Source organism: Stegodyphus dumicola, chromosome 8 (genome assembly GCF_044657685.1).
Source record: "Stegodyphus dumicola isolate Sdum_Otavi_A_Nest chromosome 8, ASM4465768v1".
Classification (NCBI taxonomy): Eukaryota; Metazoa; Arthropoda; class Arachnida; order Araneae; family Eresidae; genus Stegodyphus; species Stegodyphus dumicola.
The window spans coordinates 21,931,447-21,951,042 of NC_140775.1; the positions used below are offsets into that span (position 1 = coordinate 21,931,447).

The 19,596-nt window shown below is 35.2% G+C and overlaps 1 protein-coding gene across 1 annotated transcript in view; it reads left to right on the forward strand.

Annotated features, from left to right (window-relative positions):
• Window positions 1–18,313: 18,313 nt before the first annotated feature.
• Window positions 18,314–19,596, forward strand: part of LOC118194168 (uncharacterized) — a 55,438-nt gene continuing 54,155 nt past the window's right edge. Inside the window, exon 1 of the mRNA XM_085821665.1 lies at window positions 18,314–18,748. Within this exon, the coding sequence (XP_085677791.1) occupies window positions 18,551–18,748 (198 nt within the window). The 5' untranslated portion in view covers window positions 18,314–18,550. The remainder of the gene's footprint in view (window positions 18,749–19,596) is intronic.

Here is a 19,596-nt window from a genome sequence, read left to right on the forward strand (position 1 = left end):
CAGTTTGCCACCTTGGTGCCTTTAAAGATGATTTGGCGATGTTCATATTTTGTTTTAGTTTCAAGTAAAATGCTCGTTCGTTATCTGTGCGTCCAAAACCGTATCATGCTGCCAACATTTCTTAAAAGTTAAATTGCTGTCAATCCATGTTTCATCGATGTAAATGATGTGGCGTCCACTTGCTCTGAGTTTCCTCATTTCGCGTAAAAAATTGTACCTCCAAAATACAATGTGAGGTCTTTCGATAAGAATTTTTCTTTTGTTAACGCATTTCTTCCAGCGAAAATTCATTGAACGCAAAAGTTTGCACAAAGAGTCTTTTTGCCCCGTTTGGTATAATATTTAATATTGTTGGCAGCACTAAAATTATACTACATTGAATGGCAACAGTCATTGGTAGTTTAAATATTGCTCTTACAATGTAGCAATTCTTTTATGTGCAATTTTAGTCGATTAAAGCTTCATTTGAGCTTCTCTTATATTTAATCGACTAAAATTAATTTTTACTTTATTCTTTTGCAAAATGGAAAACCTATTGAAACCAGAAAGATTTGATGTTGACCCTGCCTGTGTTGGAGAGGAATCTAAATGGAAATACTGGAAAAGAACTTTTTCAAATTTTCTCACACAAGTGAAGGAGGCAACTGAAGAAAGAAAACTACAGCTGTTATGCAATTCGTATTTGCAAGTGTTTAACAATATATTAATGATTCACAATCCTATGATAATGCTATTAATGTTCTGGATTCATTGTACATTGCTGAAAGAAATGAAATATTTGCCCGGCACTGTTTAGCATCCAGATTTCAACAAACGGGTGAGTCTGTAAATGAATATTTACAAATATTAAAACAGCTGAGCAAGGATTGGGCTAAATCGCAGAATAGGCTGCATCAGTCGATGCTGTGTTTACTTCTCTTATGCTTGGACACGCTTTTTTTGACGTAATATTGGTTACGCCTCTTCTTAAAAACAAGTTATAAGTATGCTATAGCTTCGTATTTAACCCTTTGCGACACGCATATTTAAAATATATTTTAATCTTTAAAAAATGCCTTAGAATAAGTCAGATGGACTTACTTAAGTGCCTTTAAGGCTTGAAAAAAATTCTGCGCTTTTATTTTTTACGGTGGAAGGTGGGATACCGTTTGTCCCACCATGCAACTAGCACATGTCTTATAGCAAATGGTGTATAGCAGGAAAAAAAATCATATGTGGAATGAATAAACAAAATAAAGCGTGCATTCTAAAATATTCATAATAAACACACTAAAATGCATTTTGTACTTATTGCATATATGCATGACTTGTAAAATTTTGCACATGCACATTTTGCATATAGTATATATTTAATCTTTTTAAATTTTAGGAACAAAAGAAAATATTTTCTTGAATATTATTTTAAGATTAAAATTTGATACTCGTACATATGATACTAAATAAAATATTAAAATTGGCACTTGATTCAAAAACATTTATATATGATTAAAATTGAAAAAAAGTCATTTTTCATGAAACTTTGAAAAACATGTTGTTTCATTCTTTTGTAAGCATAGAGGCACTTCACATGTTTCACACATCCAAACGTTTGTCGTTCTTCTTTCGATATGCTGCAATATGCACATCTTCTCCTGCTCGTTCTCTTTGGCATTTCACTTACATTTTTTTAGTCTCTTTTCTGGTTGTACGAACGGGTTTTTAGTTTTTATTTGAACTGGGGATTTCAGGTTTCTTTTCAGCTCTTTTTTGCCTGCAAGTGCCATTAGACCTTCTATAACTGAGAGGAGAAAATCTTTCATTGTTTTTACATCATGATCAGGTTCGCGAACAAACTTGAATAAATGTGTTTACTATACTCGCATCTAAAAAGTAAAAAAAAAAAAATCATGTGCCACCATTTCTTGCTTTTGCGGTCTATTTCATATAGTCCTTTCAGTTGATCAATCAGTCGACATATCCCATATTCTTATTGTATGAAATAATGCTGTTTGAGCACAGTACTTTTTTTTTTTTTTTTTTTTGTCTTTCCATCTCGTCCTTTTCTATTAATTTCTTTCATTTCAGTTGCTTTTTCCAAGCAAGACAGGATAGAAACGGATCTTTTATCCTTCCATTTTATGCAATAAATTGAATCATCGCTAACTGAAAAGTCTATATATTCTCTTGACATAAATTGGTCTTTTAAATTTTTGGGTAGATACTTCCGATCCATATTTACAGTGCCACATGCATAGATGGGTCTGTGTCTTTAAAAAGTGAAACAAATTATAACTACTTCCCTTTCTTCTTCAGCAATAACTTCAACCTTAGTTATTCTCTCCTGGATTTCCATTTCATCTGAATCAGAACTGACATCTGAAGCATTTGAGTCGCAATTGGATGGCAATTCAGCAAAACGATCCAAAGCTTCCTGAGTTGTTAATTTTTTTCTAGACATTTTAGCACATCAGGGCATACAACGGATGTAAAAGCGCGCGCAATCACGAAAAAAGTAGATGCAAAAAAGAAAAGAAAAATAATCGTGAGTGCTGCCATCTATTGAGCGGAAATTCAAGTGTGTGGTGGGACAAATTTTAAAAACGATCATTACCAAACGATTGAAAATATTGAATGCATGAGTTAAAAATTATAAACTTCTGAAAATACAGAAGAGAATTCTTTTGTTTAAAGAATGTTTTAATTATTGATGAGTGTGTCAAAATCGGTGCTTAGTGCAGAATGGATGAGTATCTGAATTTGGAATTTTTTAATCAGTTGGAGCGAAGAGGTAAAAAGAGCGTTATTGAGTGGTGTATGGAGAAAAGTTTGATTGCAATATCGTATAAGTGCCCAATTTGTGGAACAAATATGAAACTAGTAGAGCGAAAAAACCGTATAGACGGTTTTGAGTGGTGCGCAATGCCGAGGTTGTGCAACTATGGAATGTTTTTTTAAGTGAAAATAGATCGATGTGCACATGGGTAAAGGCAACGTGCTGCGCAATGCCGAAGTTGTGCGTGATGCCGAGTTTGTGCAATTCTGAGATTTTTTTAAGTGAAAATAGATCGATGTGCACATGGGCAAAGCCAATGTGGTGCGCAATGCCGAAGTTTTGCACGATGCCGAGTTTGTGCAACTCGGGGATATTTTTTAAGTGAAAATAGATCGATGTGCACATGGGCAAAGCCAATCTGGTGCGCAATGCCGAATTTGTACAATTCTGGAATATTTTTAAGTGAAAATAGATCGATGTGCACATGGGCAAAGCCAATGTGGTGCGCAATGCCGAGGTTGTGCGCTATGCCGAGTTTGTGCAATTCTGGGATTTTTTTAAAGTGAAAATAGATCGATGTGCACATGGGCAAAGCCATTGTGGTGCGCAATGCCGAGTTTGAGCAATTCTCTGATTTTTCTTTAAGTGAAAATAGATGGATGAGCACATGGACACCGAGTTTGTGGAATTCTTTTACGTTTTTCGAGCGAATATTGATCGTTGTGTAAAATTGAAAACGAGGTTGTGTGTGATGACGAGCAGTAATGTAACTTTATTTATGTGCAATGTTTAACATATCGTTTGTGTATTTTTTAATTTGTATTGTTGTTTTAATTATATTTAAGACATCATTTTTCATTTAAATTGTATTTTTAATTTTTTGGCTTTGACATAACGCTTTCTGACTTACGATATATATCGATAGCCCGACGATCAGTAGCAACAGTAGCAAAATTGTTAAGTTTAACTCTTGAAGTAACGTTTACCTCATATTTTAATACGTAGTGCTTGGTATCGTAATTGCACTTGATAATATGAGTTCATTGATAATATGTGTGTGTGTGCATATGTGAAACATTGCTTAGTGTTCCAAGTTTGTAGTATTTATTTTATTATATTATATTATTTCATTCTAATGCGTAGAATTCTATCATGCCTACACAGAATATGACGTGATTTAGGAATTTTAGAAACTGATATGAAAGCTCTGTAATGATGTTCATGTGCAATAAAAATATCTTTTTTTATTTGTATAAATGCTTTAATAAAAATCTTTGAAAATATTGAAGCTCTACAAGTATTAGAGACTGCGACGTTGTTTATCGTTTTAATAATTGGTAGAATTAGCTCACTTTATCATGATAATTTTAAATATAAACAATTTATTATACTTATTATCAGTAAAGCTTAAGCTTAAATGTTATAAATGTAAATTAAAAGTAAAGAATTTGATATTAATTTACAATAATAAACAATTTATTATTGTTATTTTTAAGAGAAAATAGAAAGTACGCGTAGTGTAAATGCGAGACTACATTGTGACGTCACAAGCTTAGTCCCACCCATTTATGGACGTCACACAGCTCCGCCTACTGAACTTTGTTGATGCAGCCTATTATGCGCTTTTACCCAAGGATTGTGAATTTAACTCTGTTACTGCAGAAGAATATAAACATGAGTATATTAGAGATGCATTCATCCGAGGTTTGAAGAAACCACGCATTCGAGAACGGTTGTTAGAAAATGCCAGTATGAAATGCTAGAAAAAGCTTATGATCAAGCTAGAGCCTTAGAACTTGCTGAGCATCATTCTGCCTCATATTTAATATCTTCCTCAGCACCGGTAGCTGCTGTTGAACAGTGTGAGAACAAAAATCACGATAGTGAACAATTGGCAATAGTTGCTCCTATTCGATCCAGAAAATGTTTCTTTTGTGGCAGAGACCTTCATTTACGAAGTATTTGCCCAGCTAAGGATGCAATATGTCGAGGATGTGGTAAAAAGGGCCATTACGAAAGGGTATGCAAATCCAAACTTGTACGCAAATCCAAACTTGTAAACTACTAATCCCACAGCGGCAGTTTGTACACTAGCATCAGCTTCAATGCTTCCTCACTGTCTTGAAAGATCAATAACTAAAGTCCTAGTAAATGGAGTTCAGCTGAATGTCCTAATTGATACCGGTAGTTCACTAAGTTTTATAAATCAGCGTTTTGTAAAAAGATGTCGAATTAAAGTAAAACCATATTTTGGTAGAATAACCATGGCTACCTCTTCTCTAAGCTCAGATATTACAGGCTGTTCTTTAATTAATATCAAATTGCAAACCCATGTATACACTAATGTAGAGGTATTAATTAGGAAAAACCTCTGTGCAGACTTTCTTATCGGGTATGATTTATTAAAAGATCGTTCTTCTGTTGAGATAGAATTTAAAGGTGACAGACCACCTCTTAGAATTTGTTTATCAGCAACTGCTCTTGTAGCCCCTGTGTCATTGTTCTCTAATTTAACTCCTAATTGTAGACATATTGTTACAAAGTCAAGACGCCAAACTGAAGAAGATAGAACATTCATAGCTACAGAAGAATGTAAATTACTTAAAAAAGGTGTAATTGAACCAAGTAATTCTCCTTGGTGTGCACAAGCTTTCGTTGTGAAAGGAGAACATCATAGACCCAGAATGCTAATAGATTATTTGCAGACTATAAACAAATTCACTTTGCTTGATGCTTACCCTCTTCCCAAAATTGAAGAGTTGATTTCCCGAGTATCAAAATATAAAATATTTAGTACAATTGATCTCAGAAGTGCTTATCATCAGGTTCCTATCAAAGAATCAGAGAAACTCTATACTGAGTTTGAAGCTGATGGTGAACTCTATCAATTTCTACGTGTTCCATTTGGTGTAACAAATGGAGTTGCTTCTTTCCAAAGAACAATTGATGAAATAATTTCAAATGAAGAATTATCAGGAACCTTTCCCTACCTTGATGATGTAACTATATGTGGCAAGAATGAAGCTGAGCATAATAATAACTTGGAGAGGTTTATGGCTGCTGCTAAGAAGTATAACCTAACACTGAATGAGGAAAAATGCACATTTTCCACGAAATCTGTAAAACTGTTAGGCTACTATATAGCTAATAATATAATAAAACCTGATCCTGATAGACTGAAACCGTTAATGGATTTACCGATTCCTAAAGATGTAGGACCTCTACAGATAGTACTAGGAATGTTTGCTCATTATTGTCGTTGGATTCCCAATTTTTCTGAAAAGATTCGCCCTCTTTTGACTAGAGGACCTTTTCCCCTTAGTAAAGATGCCGAGAAAGCCTACAGTTCCCTTAAGAGAGATATATCCAAAGCTTCTTTAGCTGCAATTGAGGATAATATACCATTCAGAGTTGAAACTGAGGCTTCTGAATTTGCAATAGGAGCAACCCTGAGTCAAGCTGGTCGTCCTATAGCTTTTTCCTCAAGAACATTAAACTTTTCCGAACGAAAACATTCTTCTATTGAAAAAGAAGCATATGCTATTGTTGAATCTTTACGAAACTGGAGACACTATCTAATTGGAAGACACTTCGAAGTTTTTACCGATCAAAGACCTGTGGCATTTATGTTTGATCAACAGCACTCCAGTAAAATAAAAAATAAGAAAATTATGCGTTGACGGTAAGAACTTGCTTGTTTCAAACTTGATTTTATAGATCGCCCTAGAAATAAAGATGAAATTGCAGACACTTTATCAAGAATAAATGCAGCTATAAAACCGCTAATAGATCTAAAGGAACTACAGTGGAAAAATTGTGGACACTTTTGGAAATTTTTACGTTTTTGAACTTTGTATGCTTATAAAAAATGTTACGTTTCAAAAAATGCAAACTTGTATATATCATTTTAAAGAGAATTTATTACTGAATTCAATACAAAACACAAAATTCAATTATTTGCAATACAAAAAAGTTATATGTACTTTAATTTAAATAAAAAACACAGTTATGAAGTGGTTTGTAATGTCTAACTTTCCTGGCCAATCACTGTTCTTGTTCTGAGAACCAATCAAATGTTAGTAACTGCCAGTAAAAGCTGACATCATGTTTACACTTGAAACAATTCATTATTTTGCTTTGTTTTGTAGAAGGAGGGCCTGTTTCTTATACACTGCAATTACAAGTAGGAATTTTTGTAAAAATTTTTAATATTTAGTCAAGAAGCAATGACATCAAATAAAAGAGTAGATTGGACACCTAGAAAGAGATGAAATATTATTGTGTTACGAGAAAGTGGTCTTTCCTATGCTGAAATTTCAAGACAGGTGGGTGTTTCAGTGACTACATCTGGAGTCCGAAAGTTTTGTTTACGATATCAGGAGACAAATTCAATAAAAACAAAGAAGGAAAAGGCCGAAAAAGGTGCACCATATCTTTTGATGACAGAAGAACTATGTCTAACAGGACTATGTCTCCAAGATAGAAAAATGTCATCAGCGGCCATCAGAAGTGATCTGAATGATGCTGGTGCTTCTGTCAGTTCAATAACAATCAGAAGATTAACAGATGTTGGACTGAGAGGTAGAATTCCACGAAAAAGCCTTATCTTAATTTTCAGCACCGAAAAAAAGACTACAGTGGGCAAAGGAACACATTAATTGGATAGATGATCAGTGGTCAAAAGTTATATGGAGTGATGAAACTAAGATATCGTTATTCGGTAGTGATGGGTGAAAATATGTAAGACGTAGAATAGGAGAAGAGCTACATCCTGACTGCATTCAAGCAACTGTGAAGAACCCAGTTAGTGTTATGATTTGGTCATGCATGTCAGCAGATGGTATTGGTCGCCTTCATGTCATCGATGGGACACTGAATGCCAGAAAGTACATTGACACTATTCTAGAACCAAAACTTCTACCTTCCATCAGAGATCTCTTTCCCAACAATGCTTCACTTATTTTTCAACAGGATTCTGCTCTTTGCCACACGGCCAAAATATCGAAAGAGTGGTTTCGTACAAAGAGCATTAAATTGTTGTCATGGCCAGGAAACAGTCCTGACTTCAATCCTATCGAAAATTTGTGGCACCGTTTGAAAACTCTTTTCCGAATGAGGCGCCCGTCAAATAAAAGGGAACTAATTGAGGCTATAATTATTTCCTGGCATCATGTAATAACGAAAGAAGAGCTTAAAACTCTTGTCAGCTCAATGAAACGTCGATATGAAGCTGTAATCAAAAATAAAAGGTACCCTACTAAGTACTGATAACTCACTGCAATCATCACTACCTAATGTATATCGGTAACTATTATCGTTTAACATTTTTTGTATTGCAAATAATTGAATTTTATGTTTTGTATTGAATTCAGTAATAAATTCTCTTTAAAATGACATATACAAGTTTGCATTTTGTGAAACGTAACGTTTTCTATAAGCATACAAAGTTCAAAAACATAAAAATTTATAAAAGTGTCCACAATTTTGGCCACCACTGTATATGATGAACTTAGTCATCCCGGAATTACTCGAATGTATCACTGGGTAAGACCTAAAAATTTGCCTTTCTCACTAGAAGAAATTAGGAGAATTGTTAATTCATGTGTATGCTGCAGTGAAGTAAAACCTCGTTTCTATAGATCTGAAAGACACTTAATTAAAGCAACTTCACCTTTTGAAAGAATAAATCTAGATTTCAAAGGTCCTTTGCCTACGGCTTATAGAAACCGTTTCCTTCTTACTACTTACTATTGTGGACGAGTTTTCAAGATTCCCTTTTGCAATACCTTGCCCTGATATGTCATCTGCTACTGTTATTGCTCACCTGAAAATTATTTTCTCAATTTTTAGGATGCCAGCCTACATACATTCTGATAGAGAATCTTCATTTATGTCTCGTGAATTAAAATGCTTCTTAACTTCACTTGGTATAGCAACAAGTCGCACAACTGCATATAATCCTCAAGGAAATGGCCAAGTAAAGAGGTATAATGGAATTACTATGGAAAACCATCCAGCTGGCATTAAAATCAAAGAACATAGCTATCGAAGTTGGGAAAGCATTCTGCAACCTGTTTTGCATTCGATTCGGTCACTCTTATGTACAGCAACAAATGCCACACCACGTGAACGTATGTTCATCCATGCTAGAAGATCATATAATGGACGTTCTTTACCTACGTGGTTAATACAACCCGGAACAGTATTAATGAAGAACCATACACGAGCTAATAAATATGAGCCTATTGTGCAGGAAGTGGAGCTCATTGATGCTAACGCAGATTACGCTTGCGTTAAACTTCCACATGGTCGTGAAACCAACTTTTCAATACGATATTTAGCACCCAGAGGAGATACTCTCATACATGCCCATGCTATCGGGTTAGATGAAAACCAACAACTTTCAGATTCTTTTGCTCAACAGAACGAAGGTCTGGCCACTGAAGCTCCTGAACCCGTATCGAAAACTGTAAGAAAATCGGCAGAGGAGTATTCCCAAGACAGTGATTTACCGTGCCCTAGCAGACAAGAGGATTTTGAAAATACTTCAAATGATAGCTTGAATGAGAGTGAATCCTTGCGTCTGAAAAGGCAGAGACGTCAGCCTTCTTATCTGGTAGACTATGTAACTTATTAATAATCTTTGGGAGGGGTGAATGTGGTATAATATTTAATATTGTTGGCAGCACTAAAATTATACTACATTGAATGGCAACAGTCATTGTTAGTTTAAACATTGTTCTTACAATGTCACAATTCTTTTATGTGCAATTTTAGTCGATTAAAGCGTCATTTGAGCTTCTCATATATTTATAACACCACGGGAAGTTTTTTTTCCCCCTCAAGACAGGCAGTAATTTCCTCACAGATGACACTTTCTTTTCTTTGATGTAAAAGTCTTGTATTGTCTGCCGTAAAACGCATTTGTCAAAATCGTCAATTTCGCACTTATGCTTAGCAGGGCTTTTACGTTTCTTTCTAAGCGCATTTAGAAGTTTATTTTCACCCATTGTTGATACTTTGAGCTTAATTTTTTTAATTGTATACTCCGAAACTCCAGTAGCTTGAGGAAGAGGAACTACTAAAGAGTTCGCCGAAGCTTCAGAAGGGCAAAATTCTGCGACATTGTACACGATTTGACGTGCTTGAGACTTTAAAGGTTGACTTTTCTTAAACTGGAAGGGCATTTTAAAAAAATTGTCGATTAACAAAGCACTACGAAAATCAAGCTAAATAGGAGCAAATTTTAACAAATACCAGTACAAAAGATATAATAACGAGAATAAAAATAGCTAATAGTAATAATATAAGGCTTAAAAAAAGATGCGTGCAGCTGGAATGAAACCGAGAAAACGAATTGTAAACTTTTTTCCCTTCAGCCAACAGTCGCCAAAAACAAAATAACAGTAAAGTTTGGTTCGTCTCAAGGTCCGTAGAGTCCCAAGGTTCTACGAACCTTGCACGCTGTCCTCCTAGAAGAAGTACGTCATCGGATGACAACCATAATTTGGTCTACCATAATAAGCTGTTTCTCCCCGTTTTGGCGTTAAGGCTGTTCTCCGAACCTTATCCGGTGTTTTTACCGTAGACAGACAGCAGTCTAGCTCTTATCTTTTATCTTAATCTTAGCACAATTATTTGTATTGTCATTATGTTGTTGCTATATATCGTAGAGAAAAATATGAAAGGGTCAGTGAAGAAAAAGGTTGGAAATCCCTGGAACTTCTAGCCATAAATGATGTGAAATGAAATGAAATCTTGTAGAAATATGGAAATATGTATGGCTATTTGCAAGCCTTATATTAGTTTTTCTGTCACGGACTCGGAGATCATCATTCGTTAAGTGGTGTTCGACCCGAGGGCCTTTACCACTACATGTTTATCAATCCCCTAAGGACCTGTAAAAGTTCGTTAAAATCCATAAACTGGAAAAGTCCTGTGCACTTGCAATAAAAGTGCAAAGTCTTCAGTAGTGAAGAAATTGATCAGGGGTGACGCCATATATCGGCCACAGATGAAGTCTTCGTTGGATAAGCTATAATAGCAACTAATAATTTTGGCATATCTTTTCACAATGGCATATCTTTTACACATTATCGTAGATTTGACACAGTATCGCACAGTTAAAATGGAAAATAATATTTACAAATCTCAGAATTTTTTTTTCGTCTGAGGCGAGAGTATATATATCTTAATACTCATAGGGAAGTATACTGTCACGTGATATACAAATTTAATGATGATAAAGTCAGCAGCCTTGGTACTGGGGCAAAGTCCATAGTAAGATGAAAATGATGATAAAGATGAAACAAAATCTAGATTAAATAGTTGAAAATAACAAAATATATACAAGAACTACCATATAACATTATGATGTATAGTTCTGGGCCGTTTATGCAGCTGTTCGATTAGATAGTCGTACTCAACTATGTTTCTAATAACTTCGTGAGTGGAGGAATCACATTTTTCGTAGAATTTGAATGTAATCTTTAGTAATTCGGCATCTAATGGTAAAATCTTTAGAGAATTATGGATGACAGTGTTCCTAACGAACTACCGAGAGTTCGATAGGAATCTGAGAGTTTTACTCTGAAAACTTTGAAGCCTTGCTCGGTTCGAACGTGCAGTAGCTGCCCACGCCGGAGCGGCATATATATTTATGGGTCGGATTGCCTGTAGATACAGTGTTCTTTTAGCGTTGATATTTAACTTCGAATGCTTGCACATCAGAGGGTATATGCTCATTAAGGCACGTTGTGCTTTGTCTCTGATATAATTAACATGAAATTTGAAAATTAACTTCTGGTCGAGATAAACACCTAGATATTTTACTTGGTGGTCACGTGACACGATTTGTCCGTCCATCGTAATTTCTTCTAATTCCTGAGGGATATTTCCTTTTTTAAATTAAATCACTTTTCGGGGTTAATTTTAATTTTCCATCCTTTAAACCAGGGTGAAATGTAATTAATGGCATTCTGTAGTTTATTTCTTGCATGATATGGATTAGGTGAGTGACATAAAAGTGCCGTGTCATCGGCATATCATGCAGTGAGAATATTTTCTATATTAGGAAGATCATTAATATATAAATTATAGAGAAGCGGGGAAATTACCGACCCCTGTGGTAAACCCGCGTGAATTTTTCTTGTGGTGGAATAGTTATCTTGAATCTTAACTTGAAAAGTTCTGTTCTTTAAAAAATCAGCGATTAGATGAATGATGGCATGTGGGAAATTATAGCTCATCAGCTTGATGATAAGATCGTGATGCCAAACTTTATCGAAGGCTTTCTCTACATCCATAAAAATAGCAGCAACTACTTCCTTTCTATTAAAATTTTTACCTATGAATTCTACGATTCGGGCGATCTGCTGAATCGTTGAGAATCCCTGGCGAAATCCGAATTGATGGTTTTTGATGATGTTATTTTCATTAATAAAAGTGGTGAGTCGAGACTTGATAAGCCTTTCGAAAAGTTTGGCAATCGCAGGCAGAAGACTGATCGGTCTAAAGTTACTTGTGATGTCACGGACTGGAGGAAACGGCATTCGCCAAAGTCCTAATCTCCTTTCTTTTGCTGAAAAGCAAGATTGCTAAAGATAAAGAGTAAACAGTAAAATGATTTGCCATTAAAAGCTGAATTGTACAGAAAAATACAACTTAAATTTGATAACTGTAACTGAGAACGTTTAAAAAATTCAAATAATCTAAAGTTCAACTTAATGTTAAATTTGAATTCTGTATTTCAGTATATATAAAAATCATGGGGTACTTATCTGTTATTGGTACCGGATTCAGAAATGTATGCATACAAAATGTATATAATATGTTTTGATATACAATCCACACGTACAAATCATGCATATTTGCTACTTCTTGAATGTATTTTATATTTTTTGTTTGGTTTACTGTTACATACTGACAAAATAAATTTTGATAGAAAAAAGGTTCTCAAGTTTAATACTAAATATAGGCGTAATTTTCTCTTTCAAGGGGGGGATATGATTTTTTTATTTATTATAATTCACTTTATCATTACACGAGTTTAATTCTGAAGTCATACCCCACATTATGAGGGAAAAAAGGTAAATCAATATTAAGCATCTTCAAGTAACATTTTATTTTCTATATTATTTTTCTTTTAGAAGCGAAATTTTACGTCATAAGACACAATTATAATTAGCCTGTAGTTTTGCTACCCATTTTTCAGATTAAAGGCGGGAATAAATAATAACATTAATTTTAAAAAGTTATATAAAATACACAGTAAGTACGTTTTTAAGTAAGGTTACACAGTAATGTTTCTAGTAAGGACCACTCATTCACTTTCCAAAGCTTTGCCAGGGTCAAATAGCGCGAATGAGTCAATTCAGGTTATATGGGTAGGATGTGACATGGGTACCGGTGTTTTCCCCCGGGATGCGGGGAGTGTCTGAAAGGGCTTATAAGGCTATTACTGTGGGTTTGAACTGAATGAAAGAAGGTGACCGCTAATCGTTTAATATACTCTTGAATAGGTTCGATTTGAAGGTCTCTGTGAATGTAAGTTTTTGAAATACACCAAGGAGCATTGATAATTTTTCGTAAAATTTCATTTTGCAGTACTTGTAATTGTTTAATATTGGTTTTAGCTGCATGTTCCCAGATCGGAGCTGCATAAAGGGCTGGATGAAATATGGAGCGATATAAAATTAATTTGTTTGTAGTAGATAAGTTCTTCTACTGAGAAGAGGTCGCATAGTAGCTAAGGTGATTGAAGTGTCTGGTGTGCAAATATAGAAAAATAACACTTCTCTGACTCCTATGGAACCAATATTTTATTCCTTACGATGTTATAGATTCTTATTCATAAGATTTATTTACATTTTACATGCACGTAGCATCGCGTGACAAAAACTCGAAGTTTGTTTACTTCGTTCTTCGAGGAGACTAGAAGGTGTTGCCATTCCGCTTTAACTAAATTTATTTAGAAACTTGACGGAACTGAAGCGACATTACACCCCCCTTCCTAGTGACAGCGATTATGGAAGATAGTCTTTAAAGTGACTGGGGAACTTCACATGTCTGCCGGTTCTAGTAGTCTTGGTTTCATGATGAGTTTCTGAATTTTCTTCAGTGTTCTTGAGTGCAGGTGTTTCCCCAAGTTCCGCTTTCTTGGAATGGGAGTTTTGGAAAGGAATATCAGAATCTTCCACTAGGAAACATGGCTTTAATCTGTCTATTGAAACTCTAACTTTTCCTTGGATTTCAATATCGAAGTACTTATCCTTTCTTGCTCTTACAGGATACGGTCCAAGATAGACAGGCTGTAGCGACGAATTATTAATGTTGTTGTATACGAATACGTGAGAACAGTTGGAAAGATGTTTAGAAACAAAGACTGTTCTATTTCCATAGGTGGAGGTAGAACTTGGCTTCATAGCTCTTATTATTTTCTGAAGGTTTTGAGAAAATTCAGACTGTTTCATATGAGGTACCGAAGAAAAGAATTCACCAGGTAATGCTAAAGGGGTTCCGTATACAAGTTCTGCGGATGAGCAATCTAGGTCTTCCTTGATGGCAGATCTTATGCCTAAAAGAACGAAAGGCAATGCTTCCAGCCATGATTTTGATTCGAGTAGATGACATTTGAGACTTGCTTTTAAAGTTCGGTGTTGTCTTTCGATCAGGCCATTTGCCTGTGGATGGTACGCAGTTGTAGTGTTTGTATGAAAACCAAGATATTTTCCTAGAGCTTGAAAAAGCTGGCTATCAAATTGCCAGCCTTGGTCAGATGTTATGCGATTCGGAATTCCAAAGCGTGAAAACCAAGTATAAATCAAAGCTTTAACAATAGATTCTGCTGATTGATCTTCTAACGGTACCGCTTTGATCCATCGTGTATAACGATCGATGATGGTTAGAAGATATTTGAATCCTTTGCAAGGAGGTAGCGGACCCACCAGATCTATGTTTAAATGCTGGAATCTGTGTGGAGTTACTTTGAATTCTCCCAAAGATGAATGTGTATGTCTGTGAACTTTAGATCTTTGGCAAGATAAACATGCTCTAGTCCATAGTTGGCAGTCTTTATTCATATTGGGCCATATGAAACGTCGTGTTATCAATTTTATCGTGGATCTTATTCCAGGATGAGATAAATTATGGATTGAAGAAAATATTTTCTGCCGAAACTTTGCAGGTATGTATGGTCGATTATAATTTGTAGAAGTATCACAGTAAATTTTCTTGTCGCTGACCGGTATAGGGATCTGTAGGATTTTTAAGTTTGGGTTGTTTTTTAGTATCTCCAAGTCGTCATCTTCTTGACAATCTACTATAGTTTGTAAGTCTATTGCAGATGGTACATAAATGGTGTCTATGCGAGAGAGAGCGTCAGCGACAGCATTTTCATGCCCTTGTATGAATCGGATATCGGTTGAGAACTGGCCTATATATGATAGTTGTCGAGCTTGTCGTGGCGAAGCTTTTTCCAAATTTTGTTGGAAGGCAAATGTTAGTGGTTTGTGATCCGTGTATACTGCAAAAGTTCGCCCTTCTAAGACGTATTTGAAATGTTTTACTGCTGTATAGATGGCTAAGAGTTCTCTGTCGTAGGCACTATATTTTTGCTGTGCTGATGTCAAATTTCGGGAAAAGAAACTTAAGGGTTGTTTTGCATTATTCACAATCTGATGTAAAACGGCTCCAATGGCAGTATCGGAAGCATCAGTTGTTAGCGATATTTCAGCCTTTTCGGATGGGTGAGTTAAGTTTGTGGCATGAATAAGTGCATCTTTTAAGATCTGGAAGGCGTTTCTTGTTTCTGCCGTCCAGGTTATTTCTTTTCTACAGTTCTTTTTAATACCACTGAGCAATGTCGTTAAAGGTTGTTGCAGTTTCGCACAATTTGGTATGAATCTGTGATAAAAACTCACCATACCTAAAAATCGTCGTAAACTAGTAAATGACTTTGGTTCTGGGAAATTTTTGATGGCATCAACTTTCGTTGAGAGAGGTTTAAGTCCTTCAGCTGACACTTCGTATCCCAGGAATGCAAGTTTTGTTTGACCAAATTTACACTTTGCCGCATTAATACACAGACCATATTCGTTTAGTCTCTGGAGGACTGCTCGTATATGTTTATGAGTTTCTTCATCTGGAGAGGCTATTAAAATGTCATCCAAATAGCAAAACATGAATTCTAGTCCATTCAACACACTGTTCATGAAACGTTGGAACGTTTGGGCCGCATTTCGTAGGCCGAACGTCATGAATGGGAACTCGAATAAGCCAAAGGGAGTGAGAATGGCCGTTTTCGGTATATCTTCTTCGCGAACTTCAATTTGTTGGTACGCTATAATGAGGTCTATGGATGAGAAAACTTTTTTTCCAGCTAAAATGGAACTGCAATCTGTTAAATATGGGAGAGGGTATCTATCCGGAATCGTGACGTTGTTCAACGCTCGATAGTCTCCACAAGGTCTCCAATCACCTGATTTCTTTATAGCGAGATGTAGTGGGCTCGACCAGTTACTTTTGGATGGCCTGCATAAACCCATTTGGAGCATAAATTCAAACTCCTTTTTAGCCGCTTTAAGTTTCTCAGCTGATAGTCTCCTGGCTTTAGCGAAAACTGGTGGACCTCTGGTTTCATATAATGTTCGATGTTATGATTTTTAACTTTATTATTAACTACATTCAGTTTTAACAAATCCGGAAAATCGTTAATGATACGTTTATATGGATCATTTACGGCATTTAAAATCGGAATATTATTATTGTTATTTTGAAAACAAGGAGTTCCATTGGTTGTTAAGAATGTAGTACCATCAATCAACTTGCGATTTTTAGAATCTACCAAAAGGTTAAAATTTGCAAGAAAATCCATGCCTATTATCGGTTTGTTTATGTCCGCAATTACAAAAGGCCATGTGAATGATCGTCTGAGTCCAAGATCAAGCTTGAGTAATTTTTGGCCATATGTTTTAATTTTCGTACCATTTGCAGCAAAGAGTTGTAATTTTGAGATTTTTTTTTTATTTGCAGGCAAGGGAGGAATGACAGAAATTTCTGCCCCAGTATCTATTAAAAATTGGGTAGCCTATTCTTTGTCGCTGATGAAAAGACGACTCAGCTGCACCCCTTGTCCCTCCGTCGTCAATGAGAGACGGGGAGCTGGTTTTCCGGACTATTTGTCTGTGATGTTGATGAGTAGTTGCAGGGTTGTTTACACTTAAATGACTTATCACCGAATTTTTTATGATAGTAACAAATATCACTAGATCTGTTACCACTGTAACTCCTATCTCTTGATTTGGATCGGTTACGACAATAGGGACGACTGTGGCGTTGCTTGTTTAAAGCAGAAACTTGTAAGCTAAGTTCACTAACCTGTTTTTGTAAACTTTCAATCACTTTCGTTTTTACCGTTATGGATGAGTAACAGGGTTTAATTCCCAAATCTTATCGGCCATTGTAGCCACTTTTGACAAATCTTCACTACTAACAGATATAATGTTACGCATATTAACGGGTAAACGTTGTAGCCACAATGTTTTTAGGAAAGTATCTGTTACTTTATCGCCAGCCAAATTACGCATCTCACATAGCAATTGAGATGGCTTTTTGTCATCCAGTTCTAACTCACTCAGTCATTTTTGGGTTTTTTGAGTCTCTGAATCAGCATATAATGAAATTAGTCTATTTTTAATTGCTTCATAATTATTATCTTGTGGTGGACTTAGCAAAATATCAGATACCTGTGACAAAATATCGGGTTCAATGGAACTTATAACATAATCATATTTTGTTTGATCTGCATTAATTTTTGCATTTCTAAATTGTGCTTCTAGTTGAATAAACCATATTTTAGGATCTGGCTTCCAAAAAGGAGGAACTTTAACGCTTACCTTGGCGACAGATGCAGTTGTTGCTTTAATTTCGGTTTCGTCTTCGTCAACCATTGTAGAATTCGATCACGCCGGGATACACCAGTGAAGTGTGTGGTGTGCAAATATAGAAAAATAACACTTCCCTGACTCCTATGGAACCAATATTTTATTCCTTACGATGTTATAGATTCTTATTCATAAGATTTATTTACATTTTACATGCACGTAGCATCGCGTGACAAAAACTCGAAGTTTGTTTACTTCGTTCTTCGCGGAGACTAGAAGGTGTTGCCATTCCGCTTTAACTAAATTTTTTTAGAAACTTGACGGAACTGAAGCGACACTACAGTGATTTTACATTTTTGTGCTACTGAGCAGAAGTGGGTTCTGAAGGTAAGTTTTTGATCTAGGTTGAGTCAAAAAATATTTGGTTTCTTAATCCAGTCTATTTCTTCGTCAAATATTTCAGGGGGTAAGTTTCTAACGCAACGGTCCTCTGAGATTGGTTGAATTTCTTCAGTTCCTGGCGGAGTTCAGCCGCCCGTGTTATTTTACTACTTTACTTTGAGGTCTCAGCCTAAAAATGGCCATTGCCCGCCATAAAAAGCAAAGAAAATAAATTTTGAGTTCTTAATTTCTAACTGCTATTTCGATTAATGATCTTTTCATTTAATTAGCCAAACAAGAAGTTTTGCTGCGCCACCTGTCGGTTAGCTCAAATGGGTCCGGCGAACGAAATGTCGGAACGACTAGTGGTGGGCTGGCGACTTTTCGATGTGTGTTTCACGTTCTGGATAGGAATCTGAAAGTTATGTTATTAGTCAACCGAGTCGATTACTCGTGCGATTCCTGAATACTATAATACTTTATAACTTTATTTTATTCTATAATACCATTTACGAAGAGCTGATTTTGATTTAATATGGCTTTACTATCGAAAAAGACTACGGCTAACCAGTTTGGAATCATGATAGCTTTTTTCGAAAAATACCCTTATTTGATAAACAAGGTAAATGATAATTTTAGTAAAAGCGATGTTCAGTCTAAATGGCAAGAACTGGCGGAAATTTTAAATGCAGAGACAAACGGGCCATCCAAGAGCATAGATATGTGGAAAAAGGTAAGAAACCACTTTATTTTAAACAGGAGAAGATTAAAAATGAGAAGAAATAATATATTTTTTCCCGACATAGTACGTCAGCAATAAACTTTATGTTTATGCTAATTTTTCTCGGTTGAATTCTTCATTTCATTGCTGTTTTTCTTTCAAAATGTCTCAATGATAATTTTTTCTGAAAGAGGGCATGTTGTTTTGTCTCTTAAAAATGCAGTAATTTTCTAATTGCAGTGTTTAAAGATTGTTTTATAGCAAAATGGTCTGTGTTTTGAGTTTGGGATATTGGGAGAAAGAAATTTGCAAGGTCTTATTTACTGTAAGTGAAAATGAAACAAAAATAAATTTTCAACTCATAAATGTAAATGAATAAAATATGCTAATAAATTGCAAAATCTTTACTTTTTATTTAAAAAGTCAAAGAAGTAATTTTGAAAATATTGACACAAGTAGTCGTGGTGGTAGTATCCAAAATGCAAATATGTTAGATTCATTAGAAAAGTTACTATTTATATGAAGTTTAACAGTATTATTTATAACATTGTGTAAAGTTAATGTAACATTGAATTATTGTAAACAAAGAGCAGCCTTCAGTTTGCTAAATGAATGATGGAAATTGCAATCACAATTTGACTAATTCTTAGAGTGATTGAAGCATATAGCACACAGTATGAATATTTGTGACACCTTTCTTGAATAACAAAGTAAGAAAGAAAGGAAGATTATTTTCTGAATTAGAAGAAGATGTAGAGCAAAACAGTCAGGTTAAAAAAATTTAGATGTTGCTTCATTCTCAATGGTCTTGAATCCAAGTGGCATGTTGACCAAATGCATGGTCTGAAAACAGCTGCTTG